The sequence below is a fragment of the Gouania willdenowi genome, chromosome 21 (assembly GCF_900634775.1).
Source record: "Gouania willdenowi chromosome 21, fGouWil2.1, whole genome shotgun sequence".
Lineage (NCBI taxonomy): Eukaryota > Metazoa > Chordata > Actinopteri > Blenniiformes > Gobiesocidae > Gouania > Gouania willdenowi.
Genome location: NC_041064.1, coordinates 19384311 through 19398915, shown reverse-complemented (window position 1 = coordinate 19398915; position 14605 = coordinate 19384311). Strand labels below are relative to the sequence as shown.

Below are 14605 nucleotides of genomic sequence, written 5' to 3'. Positions count from 1 at the left end.
TTGGAGAACACAGAGCAGACAGGTCCTCTGAACCTCAGCACAAAGGCTCATTGAAATTCCTTTGATTATAACAGTGGCACTACAGAGAGACGGGGCACCAGAGAAATTAGTATAATGCTTTCTGATTACAGAGGAAGGAAAGGCCTTGCATCACTGCAGGTGTATTATGACGAATTGAACGAATTTTTTTTTTCACGGAATAAAGGAAACCAAAACAAGCATTTAGTCATTTTATTTACAGTAGTACATTTGTCTCAACGGCATTCATTAAATTGCGAATTCTGCTTTTTATTTAAAGTCCTCCATCTGGTAGAACTCCCCATAAGTGCTATTCAAGCAGACATCTTTAAATATGTTACAAGCATGAATCTAAGCAAAAATCTTCTCCCATAACAAATGAATAGGCACAGACATAATAAGAATACCTCAGTCCACACAACAGTTATTACAACATGACTCAGCAGACGGGATAGAGTGAAGAAGAGGAGTTATTGCAGCAGAACGCTCTCAAAATCCATCAAATATATCAAAGCAAAGGATTAAAAAATTTTCTTAGGCTACTTTCGTTGCTAAAATGTTTACAAACTGGTGCAAGCATAACTGGAATCTTATACTTTGTACAACTTTAATACTTAATGTGATGCGAGCAAGTGAGTAAGATACTTGTTTGTAAAGCTCATCCCCTTTAATCACCGTAAAACATTCATGATTTTCTTTTTAGGGAACCACCCGGACTTCACAAAAATCGTTTTTACATCCAAACCAACTGCTCTCTGTTGATTAGCAAAGACTTCACTGCTTTCTTCAAAGTTCATGGGTTATTGTCACAAGTAGTTTCTTCATCAATCTGCTGGAGGACGCCCACATCACATGGATGTTGGTTGGCTGCCTAAAAGAAATCAGGAAGTGACGTTAAGCTTCTGAAATGATCCAAAGCACAGGTGTGAAACTCATTTTTGCCCCGGGGCCCAATATGGAGCAGTTTGAACCCAAGATGGGGGGGGGAGCTATTTCAACATTATTCTGACATAGTTTGTACTTCCACTTTTAAATGCAATATCCAAGCAAAAAATGACAAATATCAGTCCCTACAGGATCGTTACTTTTAAACTTGATTTTGTGACCTATATCTAAGTAATTTATTGAGCATTTTTATTGCAGATTTTTAGAAAGATCTTAAGTTCTTTTTACAAATTGAGAACCCTGCAAACATTGTAGAGTTTCATTGAAATTGGAAATTTAGAGGGATAGATATCTACAACGGAATTAGTTGGTGACTCACCCAAGGATTTATGTTTTCATTTTCACTTTCTCCTGCGGCTGAATTGGATGCTCTAAAGGGCCAGATTTAGCCCCTGGCCTTGAATTTTGGCACATGTGCCCCAAAACTAGCTCTCTGTACCTCTCTGCGTTATATCATGTACTGCCTTTGCACTGTTTGGAAGTTCAAATGTAACTATTTACAAACCCTGTAAATTAAGCAGTGCTTCATGGTCAATAATAAATACAAATTAATATTAAAGCAAAATGCAACCCATCACATCGAATGCAACTTTAGTAGTAATTTGCGTAAGAATTTGTCCTTGGACTCATTTATATCAACTTTTAGCCTCAAATACACCAAAAATCCCTTTATACATGATGTAAACATAGTTATTTTGGAGATTTCAGCCAATCAGTGTTCACATTTCATGTTGTCACGTCAGGCTAAATATTTGTATTTCCAGTTCCATAGTGAGTCGATGTTGATAAAGCATTTCAATCTGACATTTTCGGGCTTAGTTACGAGTCATCCAGATCCTTGACCAGGAGTGTATTTCATAAAGGAGGGTTAACAAACTCTGAATCTATCCATAAACTGTGGGTCAACATACCCCACGATGGGAAAATCTGGGTATCGGATTCCATTACAGCTGGTATGAAGTGGGTCAATCAACCCTGAATATGTAAACCTTGGGTTACTTACGTGCACGCACGCGATAAAAAGGCATCATCAATGGATCGACGGTTACACGAAATACCATGGTAACCACCAGGAAGAGAGGGATTTATTCACCCTAATGTGTGAAATAAGCCGGCGTTTGAGGAGAATGAGCAAGTTCTAAAGGTGCGTTCACACTGGACGCCACTTCAGTGACTATAGTGGTTTAAATCACCCGTGATTAGTCGCGGTTTTTGGTCGATTCAGTGACGTGACGAGCGGGGAGTAATATGAATAAAAAAGGCCTGGAGAGACGTGGCAGCAGCATAGGATGGCTGCATGGAGAGCCCTCCCGTTACACTGGCTATTAAGACAGTGATTTCCGCTTGATATCGCATCATTTATATTGAAAAGACTAAAGCGGGACGTGAACCCGCGACCTTATGCTTCCAAGAGCGGTGTCATAATTCACCCAGGGAACTTTACTACAGATGTCAGTAGGCGTTTTAATGCAGATCGACCTCTAAGTGACTTTCACTTAATGCTCTGCATCCACAATATCATAAAGAAAACTACTGTTTGCAAAAAAAAAAAAAAAGTAAAGCAACACATTACTAATAATGTGAGCACGTCTGTGGTGTGTGATGTTACTAATGTGTTTCAGAGGAAAGTGTAAAGTTAAAATTTAAAAAAAGTGTTTCTTGAGAAACGGTGTTCAGGTGGGCGGAGCCAGGCAGAAACCCAGGGTTTCTTTGATAAAATCTGCCAGAAATCTTCTTTGAGCAATCACTACGTCACAGTTTGTCAAACATGTCGACCTCCTTACTGCATCTGCAGCTTCTAAATCACCTCTTTCATTCCTACTCATAAATGTTCCATATAATAGTATTCCTGTTGAGCTGTTAGAAAGTCCATACAATTGGGGCATAGTAGAAACGGGAGTGTCTGTATACTCACTCTTGAATCCCATGTAGCAGTTGTTACAGTAGAGCTGTTTGTTCCGTATCCTAACCTCTGCCCCGGCCTCTGATCCTCCAAGGTCAGATTTACAGTCATAACACTGAGAAAATGTACACAGAAAGACATTCATCAACATTTATTAAAGAATGATCTTGGACGAAGGTCATTCAAAGTCAAATAGACTAAAATTGTAAGGGGAAAAAGAAGAACGTTCAATTCAGACATGAAGAATCAGAAATGATGAAGTGATGAAGACTTCAACATTCTACACAGTTTACTAGATTAGTAAGATAAGGAAATAGTTGAAACGATCAGGATAGTTTTCAAAGATCGGCCAAGATGTGCTGCCGATGTGCTCTGGGGCAGAGATCGGGATCCCAGCCCTCACCTTAAAACAGCTCAAATGATAACAGAGCCCCAGGGACTCGATGATCATGGCGGCTCCTTTTCCCAGCGGGTTCTCACAGAATGTACAGATTTTCTTTCCACTCACTGACCTGGATTACAGAACGCATACAGCTGTGACATGAGTGACAAGCAGGCTGGCATGAGGCATGTATGAATGCACACGCATACATGCCTGTACACACACACACCCGTAAACACCATCCATCCATTCATCCATCCATTGTATGCATAGAGCCATGTGAAGGTGTCCCTGTTGTTGTAATTAAAAACTTGCACACTTCTTGTGATGGTGGCCTAAATAAATTGTGCACATAAGTGAATAAAAATAGTGGCTGAAAAAGGTGAATAACTAGAACTATGTAATTGAAAGGATAAAACACCTTATTTAAAGCTATCTATAATGTATAATAATTATCAATATGATTAATGCTGCTCACTGCATGTGTTTTTTTTCTGATCTGTCTTTCCACAAGTGAAAGTGTTCATCGTGGTTATGTCTACTTTAGTATATGTGTGTTACACAAGTGAAAGTGTACATTAAGATTGAGAGGGAGATTTTTGGTCATGTTGTTGATTTTTAAGCTGTTGAATGTTTTCTGTTGCACTTTTTGATCTTGTAAATCACATTGAGTTGCCTTGTGTATGAAATGCGCTATACAAATAAATTAGCCTTGTCTTACATAGAGTTTATGCCTAGTATTATTTCATTCTATTGTATTTGTCCTTTTATTTAATTATTGTTTGATGCTATTTGTATTTCCTGTTTCCCTGTTTTTTGGAGCTGCTGCAACATCCACATTTCAATAAAGTTGATCTTTTATCCTTTATCCTTCATATGCAGATGAAATGAGATTTAAAACAAACTGAAATGTCCGTCAAACGAAGGTAAAATCATTATCCAACATCTTGGGGAACGGCTGATTAGCTGTTATATTTGTTCAGTGTGGGTGTTTGGATCACTGTATGTTATGTGCTTTATTTTTGGTGGGATTGTGTATCTGTGTTTTTTTGCTTACTTTTCTTTTGTAAAACAATCTCACAAACATTTTAGTGTCTCTCATTTATGAAATACTTTTTTTCTTTTAAAACTGTGTCAAGCGTAAGTTTTAAACTGTATTTCCTGTTGGGAGAGAATAGATTGCAAAAAAGTTTGTAAAAAAAAAAAAGATTAAAAAAATTATACATGTTGCTCATGTTGTGTAAATAGGCCTTTGTGACTTCACAAAAGTCTAAAACAAAAGTATAGTTAATGATGTTAAAAAGTGTAAAAGAAAGTAATGTATTCTGTCAACAATCACAAACACACAAACCCTTGAAGTCCCAGTGAGCAGTTAGTGGCAGACTGAGCTGTGAGCAAAGCGGCATTATGCTTCATACCTGTTCCGCTGCTGATGGCCATCCCATGGTTCTGGTGAGGTGGTGGGCGATGGAGAGGAGGCTGACCAAGCAGACGTGGGCGTTCCAGCCCCACCCCTCATAGAGCTCATGGAGTAAGACGAGGGCAAAGTGGAAGCGGGCCTCTGGGGCCCAGAGCCACCACCAAAAAAAGAAGTGCGGCCAGAAAGCGCAGAGTGAGGCCGAGCGTAGTTTTGGACATGTGAGTTGCCTCTGGGTGTCCAAGATGAGCGCCATGAGTTGTTCAAGTTGTCGAGGGACTCGCCTCTGCAGAGCCAATGCACGCCACGCCCACGTTAGCCAGTTAGTAAAGACAAATGAGTCTGGCTACCAAAAGGTTGGATAACAAGGTTTTGTAATTCAATCCCAGTGGAAGCCAGACTAATTCACTTCTGATGGAAGCAACAGGTTGTGGTTGTTAGTAAAGACTTTAGAACAATGACATTGTATCAGGTTAATGCAAAAATAGATGCAACACCTCATTCTGATAAAAAAATTACCCCTCTTATTATCTTTAAATATTACTAACACATTTTAGACCATAAGGATATTTGCCTCTAGAAAATGATTTTCAGGTTTGAAGTTTTTATGTCACTATGGCACTTTATTTGTTGAATACATAAATAACCCCTTGATAATGAAATCTTGACTTAAACAATTTGGCTCTCACAGAATGAACCATATTGATTGATGTTGGTGACCCCCAATTCCCTCTCATTAACATATTTATTTACTTTTTTTTTTTTATCTCCTTTTATAACATATTTGGGGTTATTTACAATAAACTTTCACTCATCCCTACTCTTTTGTTAATGGGGCTTGGGACCGGCAGTGGCAAAGTTAAAGAGGTTTTTTTTTTTGTGTGTGTGTGTGTGTGTGTGAGGGGTTTTATATGTTTGAAAATTCACCTTTTTGTAAACATTCATGGCCATGGTGGAGGTCACCAACATCAATCAATATGGTTCATTCTGAGAGCCAAATTATTTAAGTCAAGATTTCATTATCAAGGGGGTTCTCATGAGAATATTGGAGTCGAATTTACCACAAACAGTTTTAGCTGTTTTAATTTTATACTTAATCAATGGTACCCAAGTCATGAAATATGAAGAAAAAACCCAAAAGTTAACTATTATTTTTTGAATGATAAACATTGAATGGGGTCAAATTGACCCTAAGGATATTAGGAGGGCTAAATCTTTTTTCTTCCAAATCAAACTTGTAAATAGCAGTCTTGAAAAGGTGCAGCCCTGATACATGTCACTGTACAAAGCTACCCATCACCTCCACACAGCTGAAAGTCAAGCGTACCTGCGCATCGGCGGTATGTCGCTGTCCTTGTTGGAGGCGGAGCTAGCGGAGCGCTGGCGGATCCAGCTGCTGTCTGTCAGTAGCGGCGCCTTCTTTTTCATCTCGTTGAGGATCTGCTGGCGATCCAGCTCAGCCTGAGACACAGACTGCGAACCCTTCCTCTCACCAAGTCCACTTCCTGTGACTGCACACAAAACCGGGAAGAGAAGGTCAACAAAGGTCACGTTTGGTAAAGTGGAAGACACTGTGGGGGTCAAACAAATATCTTGATTGATGATGGGTGGAGAAATTGTAAAATAAATACAATTCAGAAATGGTGCAGATACGAAAAATCACAAGAGTTCATACTTATTGGCTGTGTTCGAAATCGCATACGAACATACTATTCATACTAGGTTTGACGTCAAAATGAGTATGTAGTGCGTTCAGTGGATAGTACAAAAAGATTGAGTATGCAAGAAATACCCGAATGTATACTATATCAGGACATTTCCGAAGTATACTCAGTGGGCACACTACTCATACTCATCCTAAATAGGGCTCTTGAAGTGAACTGGAAGTTTTGCCAGTAGCACAACGGAGGGTCTCCGAAAATCTCCGAAATGTCGGCATTAAATGTGTTTTCCGTGAGTTTTATGGATCAACTGACCACACGTTGATATTCTACTTGGTCCCACCTTGTTTAAAATGTTTTCAAAACTTTCAAAGGTGGCAAATCAACGGAGATTTTTAGCCTCAGAGTGCTTCAGGTTTTTGTAGGTTTGAAATGCATTTTGGGAAACTTGGAAGTTTACTTCAGTGGGCATCATCATCCTTAATCTCCTAACCATACTTATAGTATAAAGTAGACATATAAATAGGCGGGCTGTCAGGTAGCTGGCCCCTCCCGTCTTCTGACACCCACTCCACTCTGCTGCCCGGTGCGCGCCTCGTCTGCAGGTGCACGCTCGCCTGTTTGGAGGTTGACTCTGCCGGCTGGAAGCTGCCGTATCCTTCTGATCACAAGGTTATATTTTGGGTATAGAGTTGGCGGGATCGGTAGTCCTGTTTTCATGGTTTCTTAGACGAGGTTGGTTTTTGTTTCTTACTTTGTAAAGTATCATCTTCCCTTTTCTTGTTTTCTAGTTCGTTTCGGGGCATGGGATTTGGGGGTTTATTGGTTGCTTCTTTTTCTCCAGGAAACAGTGGAAAAAATACAGCAATCCAGGCAACTCAAAATAAAAACTTTAAAAATGTTTATCCTGGTTTTCTTTATAAATATGTTTGTTCCTTTTGGGTCGTAACAGTAGTGTATAGTGCGGAGTATGCCATTTTGAACACAGCCATTGGCCTAAAATAAATCTCATGTAATCTGTGCTGTTATAGGATCAGCATGTGATTTCAGGTTCATCAGGTGGGAGGAAAATCAAACATCTTTTGATTCAGTGAAACGTTCCCGTCGACAGCTCAGCTGATTGTTGGAACGTGAAACCGAGAGGCTGCACATCACCTCTCTCAGGCTCTCTGTATCTCATGACACTGAGGATGTGTCTGCGCTGCTGCAGCTCCAGCTCTGAAGCAGCCCTCTCACTCAGAGCCAGCCTGTCATGTACCCTCCTCAGCTGCTCTTCCAGCAGACAGTAAGCCATGCTGCCAGTCTGCACATACATACCTACACACACCCAACGTAATGTGCAGCAACCAGTGACCAGCACACAGAATGAAGAGAACAATAGCGAAATAATCCTAGTTTATTTTTTCCTCCTGACTGTTTTGCACTCATTTTTAATAAACAGAATCTCCTTTCATTTTTGTTTGTTTTTTAAATAAGTGGAGAAACTGACCTTTGGACTGAGATGTATCCACTTCATCAAGCTGAGGAGAGGACTTTGACTTTGTCCTGTTAAACAGAAAACAAATGCATTAAGAGAGACAAATATGTTCTTTTAAATCTTCTTTGATTATTTTTCTTTCTTTCCCATGTCTGTATATGTTGTCAACGCCACATGTACTGTAATTCAATCTTACCGTAACTATGCATGTTTAATTCTTGGAAAAAAACGAACAAAAACACATCTATATTATATATTAAATAACCGTTACTGTCACCTGCCCTCCAATACGATGGTAAAATCTTTAGGGAGGATGAGAGCATGCTGTTGGTATAATGTCATGCTATTAGTGGGTATGCCCATGTAGGCTCATGCTCATATAAAGATTAGAGTGAAGAGAGGGAGTGAATGTGTGCTTACAAAGTGACAGATCTATTGTTACAAAGCAAACGTTTCTCATTTATGTCACAACGTAAGCTTAACTAAAGCCCCGAACATGCCTGTGTCCTCAACAGATGCGTGTAACAGCTGCTTTAATGGAAAATAATAACTACAATATGATCGTAATTTCATTAAAATAGTTCATTTCATTAAAAAAACACGATTGTCAACAATTGTGCCCGGAAGCAGATGAAACAGGTTTATGTCTTTCTTTGAAATCATCCATTTTTAAAATGCCTCTCTTGTTCAGGTTTGTTTAGGTTGATGTGTATCATTGTGTACTCAAATAACCTAAACATGTCATCCATCCATTCCAGGGGTAACCAATACATTAATTGCAGAGGCAGCAATATATGGATTTATAATTTGTTGAGAAAGTTGTTAAAATAAATGTTCATGTATTTATTTGTTATATGGTAACGAAGCAAATGTGTGCTGCAAGTAGACAGAGAACTAGAGACACACACACACAGTACAACCCACTGATGTCTCCTCTGTACTGACCTGTCTGTGAAGGACAGCAGAGGCTGGGGACTGAAAAAGGCGGGGGAGCCTCCAGCCCTTTAGTGAAAGGTGGTGAGTATTTAGGTGGGATGAAGTTACATAAAGGAGGATAAAGCACATGCAAACAGACGTATTAGTTGTACTTGTGTTACTGAGCAAAGGGCAAAGCAGGTTAAATATGTGAGTTTATTGGTTAGGCTTCACTAACCACTGCTGCTGCTCCATCACTCTCTCCCTCTCTCTGCGCTGCTGCTCTGCCTCCTGTCGCCTCCTCTCCTCCTCTTCCTCTTTCTTTCTTTGCCATCTCAGCTCTTCTTCTTCCCTTCTCCTCTTCTCCTCCTCTTCCTCTCTCTTTTTTTGCCATCTGAGTTCTTCTTCCCTCCTATTCCTCTCCTCCTCTCTCTTTCTTTGCAATTGCAGCTCCTCTTCTTCCCTCCTCTTCCTCTCCTCGTCCTCTCTCTTTCTTTGCCACTGCAGCTCCTCTTCCTCCCTCCTTTTTCTCTCCTCCTCCTCCTGCCTCTCTCTCCTCGCCCTTTCCTCCCGAAGTCGCTGCAGCTCTCGTTCCTCCTCTTCCCTTTTCCTCTTCTCTTCTGCCTGTCTTTGGCGCTCCTGCTCCTCTTTTCTCTCCCTGTCCTCCTCGGCCTCCCACAGCAGAGATGTGGGCTGGCTGAAGGGTGATTCAGCTGAACGTAAGCTGACGGTTTGGTCGTTCGCCTCAAGACTGCTGGGCTGATGGATGACAAGAGCAGAAAGGAGGAAACAATTTAACACTACTTTCACAACATTTGGTGGTGATCAGAACAGATTGAGAGTCTTTGTTGCTCATTACGTTCCCTCTTGTTCTAACTTTTATTCACTTATTTATCTTGTGTTCACTTATTATCACTTATTTACTTCCTTTGACCACATTCCATAAAAACAGATTACTTCAGACAGGGAAATCTTCATCAGAGCAGTAGTTTGGGCAAAGCTTTGATTCAGTTATCTTGAGGTTTATCTTTATCAAACAATCTAAAATCATGACACCTGCCCATTTTTCATGCCTCTAATACATACTGTATGTGTCAAACTCAAGGCCCGGGGGCCAAATCAGGCATCAGAATCCAATTCGGCCCACAGGAGACAGTAAAAATGACAGGGAAAACATGAATTATTGTGTAAATTGCCAAATAATCCAATTCACCAATTTAATGAAACTCTACAGTGTTTTTAGAGGCTTGCATTTTCCTTTTGTTTATATCACATGAATGCATACATTTTTAATTGCAAATTGTGGAAAGAACTCTCAATTTCTTGCAATTTCATACAAACAATTCCACAAAACTCCTCTAAAATACCGACAAAAAACAAATCATTACAAAATCAAGAATGACGTTAAAACTGTTCTTTTTTCCACCTAAAATCTGCAGCCCACTTGAGATCAAAATGGTCCATATTTGGCCCATGAACTAAAATGAGTTTGACATCCCTGCTCCAAAATGTCAATATTAAGGAGAAAGTGATGCTTTTCTTTTTAATGTTCCTCACACATTCAGAGTGGCCATGACAAACACAATCGATGCATGTTGTACAAAGTGTTACATCGCTGGGATTCTACTAAAATATAAACTTTAAATCCCCTCAAATGATCCTGAGCCCTTACTTTTTGAATGGAATTTGGTTCATGTTTCAGATGTGGTCCAAACAATGACTTATAATAGTAAAGTTACCGTGTGTTGTGCGATTTCCTGCTGAGCCCTCTCCCATTCCTCCTGCAGTTTCTCATGATCACGCTTGTATTTCTCCTAAACACAGAACAAAAACAAACAAGACAAGATATAAGGCAGTAATAGTGAGGAGTTAACACCCTTGGTAATTTCAGCAATTGGCACATCCTCGATCTTCAGGAAAAAAGGCAAACAACATAAATGTTTAAAGAGGGATTTAGTACAATTGATACTCTTAAGTGAACCATTAACGGATACTTTATTTTTAGCTGTGTGCGTTGTGTTTTGAGCCTTTTAGGAGCAAACATCACTGAAATACATTTTAATGAAAATATATAGAATTCTACCTGTAGCAGACGCTCTTGTTCTTTCTGCCATTTCTCCTGTCTTCTGCGCTCTTCTTCTGGGTCCCAGGACCACCGGGAGGATGGAGTGATTGGGGGAACAGGTATCTAAAAACAAATCAGAGTTAAAACTAGTTTACACTAAATATACGGCAAGTTTTCAAACTCATCATTTTGTGTTCCACACATATAACACCTCCCGCTCACTTTTAGTTTCATCCAGTGTCATAATGAATTGCTGAGAAAAGGGAAATAGGTCTCCTAATGGGAACTCTGAGCCACTTTAGGTGTTTACATAGATTACAGGAGCACAGGGTTTCTATCTCCATCTGCTTTCCCTTCTACCACAGAGCATCACGAGGGTGCTGGTGTCACTAAGTGCATGGCAGAACCACACACTAGTGGCAGACTATGTTTAAGGCCTACCATGTAGTTGCAAACAAAAAACGGGACTTTGCGTGCCCTGATTGTGGTTTTCTATCCCCTTCAACACTTACTTGACAGTTCTTTGCTATGACAAAACAGACAAAGAGTATAAAGATTAATATCTAAAAACCTGAGTCATATTGACTTACTTCTGGCATCGTAGACTCTGGTCCCACTGGGGAAAAAGAAAACTAGTTACAAATCTGATGTGAAAAAAGGCATGTTTACAAGTAATCCTTGAAGTAATCCATATGTATTACACCAGAACCAGGCTTGACTCTCATGTGTGACAGCGTTGATTGAAACTGACATTTCAAACCACAGCAATAGTTTGATGTTTTCACAAAGTCCCAAGCAAGAAAAAAAAAAAAAGGTCAAACTTCACCCACTCAGACATATTGATTCTCTCCATTCAAGAACTCCCGCTTGCTGACATTTACAGTGGATGCCTGCCTGATGTTTCTGAATGGGAAAATCAATAAACTGATTGGGATGACAAGATCAAACAAGCAGACAAAGAAGCAGACCCCTAAGCAGCATGCAATGCACACAGTTACTGCACCGGACCATGACTATGTGCATGCTTATCATGTCCAACCAAGTGCAACCACGAGTGCTACAAACACACAGAGGATTGTGTTTATAGTAGGTACGCTCTGACATGCTCATCATACCATTACCCATTACTATGCACATGTTGGTGCAAATGCTTCTCCTATATTTGTTACAGGTTTTTAAAATTCTTATTTGATAATACATTAACAATATGTGATTTTGTCATTTACCAAATGGTCAACGCAAGTCGGTCTCAAAAAATTTTGAGATATGGCCAATTTAGTGAGGGGGGTATGTGTCGATTTTCGCTCATCCTTATTTTTCTTCCATTTTCAGCTGACAATATCTCGGGAACCACATCACATAGGAAACTGAAATCTGGTATAGTAATACAACTCCACCTACTATTTTAGAATATAGAAAAATATCTGCTATACATTCTATCTGGTGGACATGCCAGCACCTCAAAATTGGAAAAAAGTTTGTCAGGTTTTTTGGCTCGAACATGTTTAAGTCTTCGGTAAACAACTTAGCATATGTTTCAGCTCCATGTAACTTAATCATGTACACAGACTCTTCAAATCACTAATGATTAGTCAGATATACAGTATGCGTTGGTTCTTGGGTGACAGTCTCTTATTACTATTTTCATTGGCCCATAAGTTCATGTGGGAATGTAATTAAAAAAATCTGATCTCTGTTTTAATTTATAGCATAAAAGTAATTCTTTCTTGAGATATGAAACAATTTTTCTTTATGCGACTTCGTCATTTTTTATTTTGGTCCCTAACTTTTGGGCTGTTTCACTACACGAAGATACTGAAAATCTTTTACATGAGGTCAATGTAGCATGTCTCTGTGTCTTATTATCAATTGTTGTTTATCAGTTTTCCACATTATTAAGAAAAGAATTCTGAATTCTTTTGAGACCAAAGTGCGTGGGATGTCCTGAAAATATGTTGAAATGACATGGAATGACCCGGTTATGATTGTTAAAAAGGGCATGTCAACGTCCAGACTGTACCGGGTAGATGAACAAGTCACTGCACACTAAACCCCATTTTACCACAGAGGTAGACCAGCGCACGGACACAGGACCCTGATTCACCTGAAGGAGGGACGGGCACAGCACAAAGAGTAAGCTTTTACAGGAGACAAGAACAAAGAGAGCTATGGAGAAAACCATCAGAATCCTAACTGTGCAAATCCAATCCGTACATGTTTACTAGTTATCACTTAAGCAGAAGGCTGTGATTGGAAGAAGGCATGCAAGAACTTGTTCGACATCAGAAAAAGACAAAAGCAGTGAGGATCTGACCACCAGAGTGCACTGAAAGCATTGGTTGTAGTTTTTTTTTTCTTTTAAATTCATTTCCATTTAAGTTTTTCTTTTACCTTTTTCAAAAAACTCTGACCTCCGTTTTAAGTTTTTCAGAGATATGGGCTCTGATTCTGAATAAAAGGGGGAAAGAAACAGGATACAGTGAGGCACAGCAAAAAAAAAAAGTTATCTTCATACTTTAAAAGTTTGTTTCCTTCATATATTAAACTTCAAGAGCATATGTTTACATCAGGGGCTATCAAATCTGCATAACAGTTGAACATGATTAAACCCATGTTTGACAGTACACTTTGAGCTACTTGCACCTTTTTTTTTACAATGTGGTTTTATACTGCAAGTATCTGTATCTGTATGTTTTTGACCCTTTGTCAACCTTTCAAAGTCTTCTCAGGTGTTGCATAACATTAATCAAAAAGCTGACATCTACCTACTGAGCTGTTGTTGTATTCAACCAGAAATAAATCATGAGATCGATTTCATGACCTTTGGAACTGTGTGCTCTGCTCTTTACCTTTGTTCCTCATGGTCACAGACTCCTCTCGAAAACCTCCATTAACACCATTAGACGCCACATCCTGCAGGGAAACAGAGCAGGGTGTGCGCTCATTAAAGAGTTCCCAGGTAGGGAACAACGCAGGGATACAAATCGATGAAAGTTCAGAAAATAAAAAGGTGATCTGGGGTCACTTACAATGACCTGGTGAGCCAGAATATTTGGCGTTTGCAGGCTTGCAGAGGGAACGCGTGAAGTGAAATCCAGGCTGGGTTTGATGGGGTTGGTCTCAGTGGAACCTAGAAGTATTGGATGATCCATGCTGGTCAGATTGAGGGTCTTATGGCTTCTAAATGGCAGGGAAGGTTGGTTTCTGTCCCACACTGCATGCAGACAACGCAATGGCATAAAATAGAATGTGTGGTTGCATTTGGACTTTTGTTGTTGTTGCATTTTTTCATGTACAAATTCATGATAACACTTTACCTAAAGTTTTATACATAAAGGCTGATATTACGCTGTCATTATGACACTACACCTGTCATTAGCATGAATAAGGTGTCATGAAGGCTGTTATTAAGTGTATTGTATCCTAACCCCATACCCTAACCTTAATCACATAATTGATCATTAATTACATTTATGGCGTAATTATAATAATTATACTGTAAGTGTCATTTTAAAAACCAGTTGCTGTCATAATCACATTTAAATTGTAATTGAATTCAGATAATTGAATTTAATAATTGCCATAAAAATTGTCACTCATAATTTAACGCAAAACTGGGGAACCGTGTTACAGTTCTAGGTATAGTTCTACACATATGTAGTTAATATTAACAATTATTAAAATATGTTTCATATCAAACTTTCCCATATTTTACCATTTAAAAAAAATGAAATCGAGGGGTATGCTGACACAAGAAAAGGCTTAGAAATATTATAACCTATATTTTCATTGATCAGAAAGCCTAACAAAGTAACCAAGAGA

General features: G+C 39.3%; 1 protein-coding gene across 15 annotated transcripts in view; it reads right to left on the bottom strand.

Annotated features, from left to right (window-relative positions):
- Positions 1-216: 216 nt before the first annotated feature.
- The window catches only part of lmo7a (LIM domain 7a), a 61673-nt gene continuing 47284 nt past the window's right edge, over positions 217-14605 (bottom strand). For 5 of the 15 annotated variants that reach the window (XM_028435383.1, XM_028435387.1, XM_028435395.1 and 2 more), the window contains 15 exons: positions 13813-13997; positions 13633-13696; positions 13175-13231; positions 11374-11399; positions 10802-10906; positions 10458-10532; positions 8957-9477; positions 8749-8805; positions 7816-7871; positions 7482-7643; positions 5993-6176; positions 4667-4951; positions 3270-3378; positions 2879-2981; positions 217-889 (listed from right to left, as the gene is read on the bottom strand). In XM_028435383.1, the coding sequence (XP_028291184.1) occupies positions 867-889; positions 2879-2981; positions 3270-3378; positions 4667-4951; positions 5993-6176; positions 7482-7643; positions 7816-7871; positions 8749-8805; positions 8957-9477; positions 10458-10532; positions 10802-10906; positions 11374-11399; positions 13175-13231; positions 13633-13696; positions 13813-13997 (2012 nt within the window). In that variant the 3' untranslated portion in view covers positions 217-866. The remainder of the gene's footprint in view (positions 890-2878; positions 2982-3269; positions 3379-4666; positions 4952-5992; positions 6177-7481; positions 7644-7815; positions 7872-8748; positions 8806-8956; positions 9478-10457; positions 10533-10801; positions 10907-11373; positions 11400-13174; positions 13232-13632; positions 13697-13812; positions 13998-14605) is intronic. The other 10 variants (XM_028435384.1, XM_028435388.1, XM_028435385.1 and 7 more) reach the window with 10 other exon arrangements.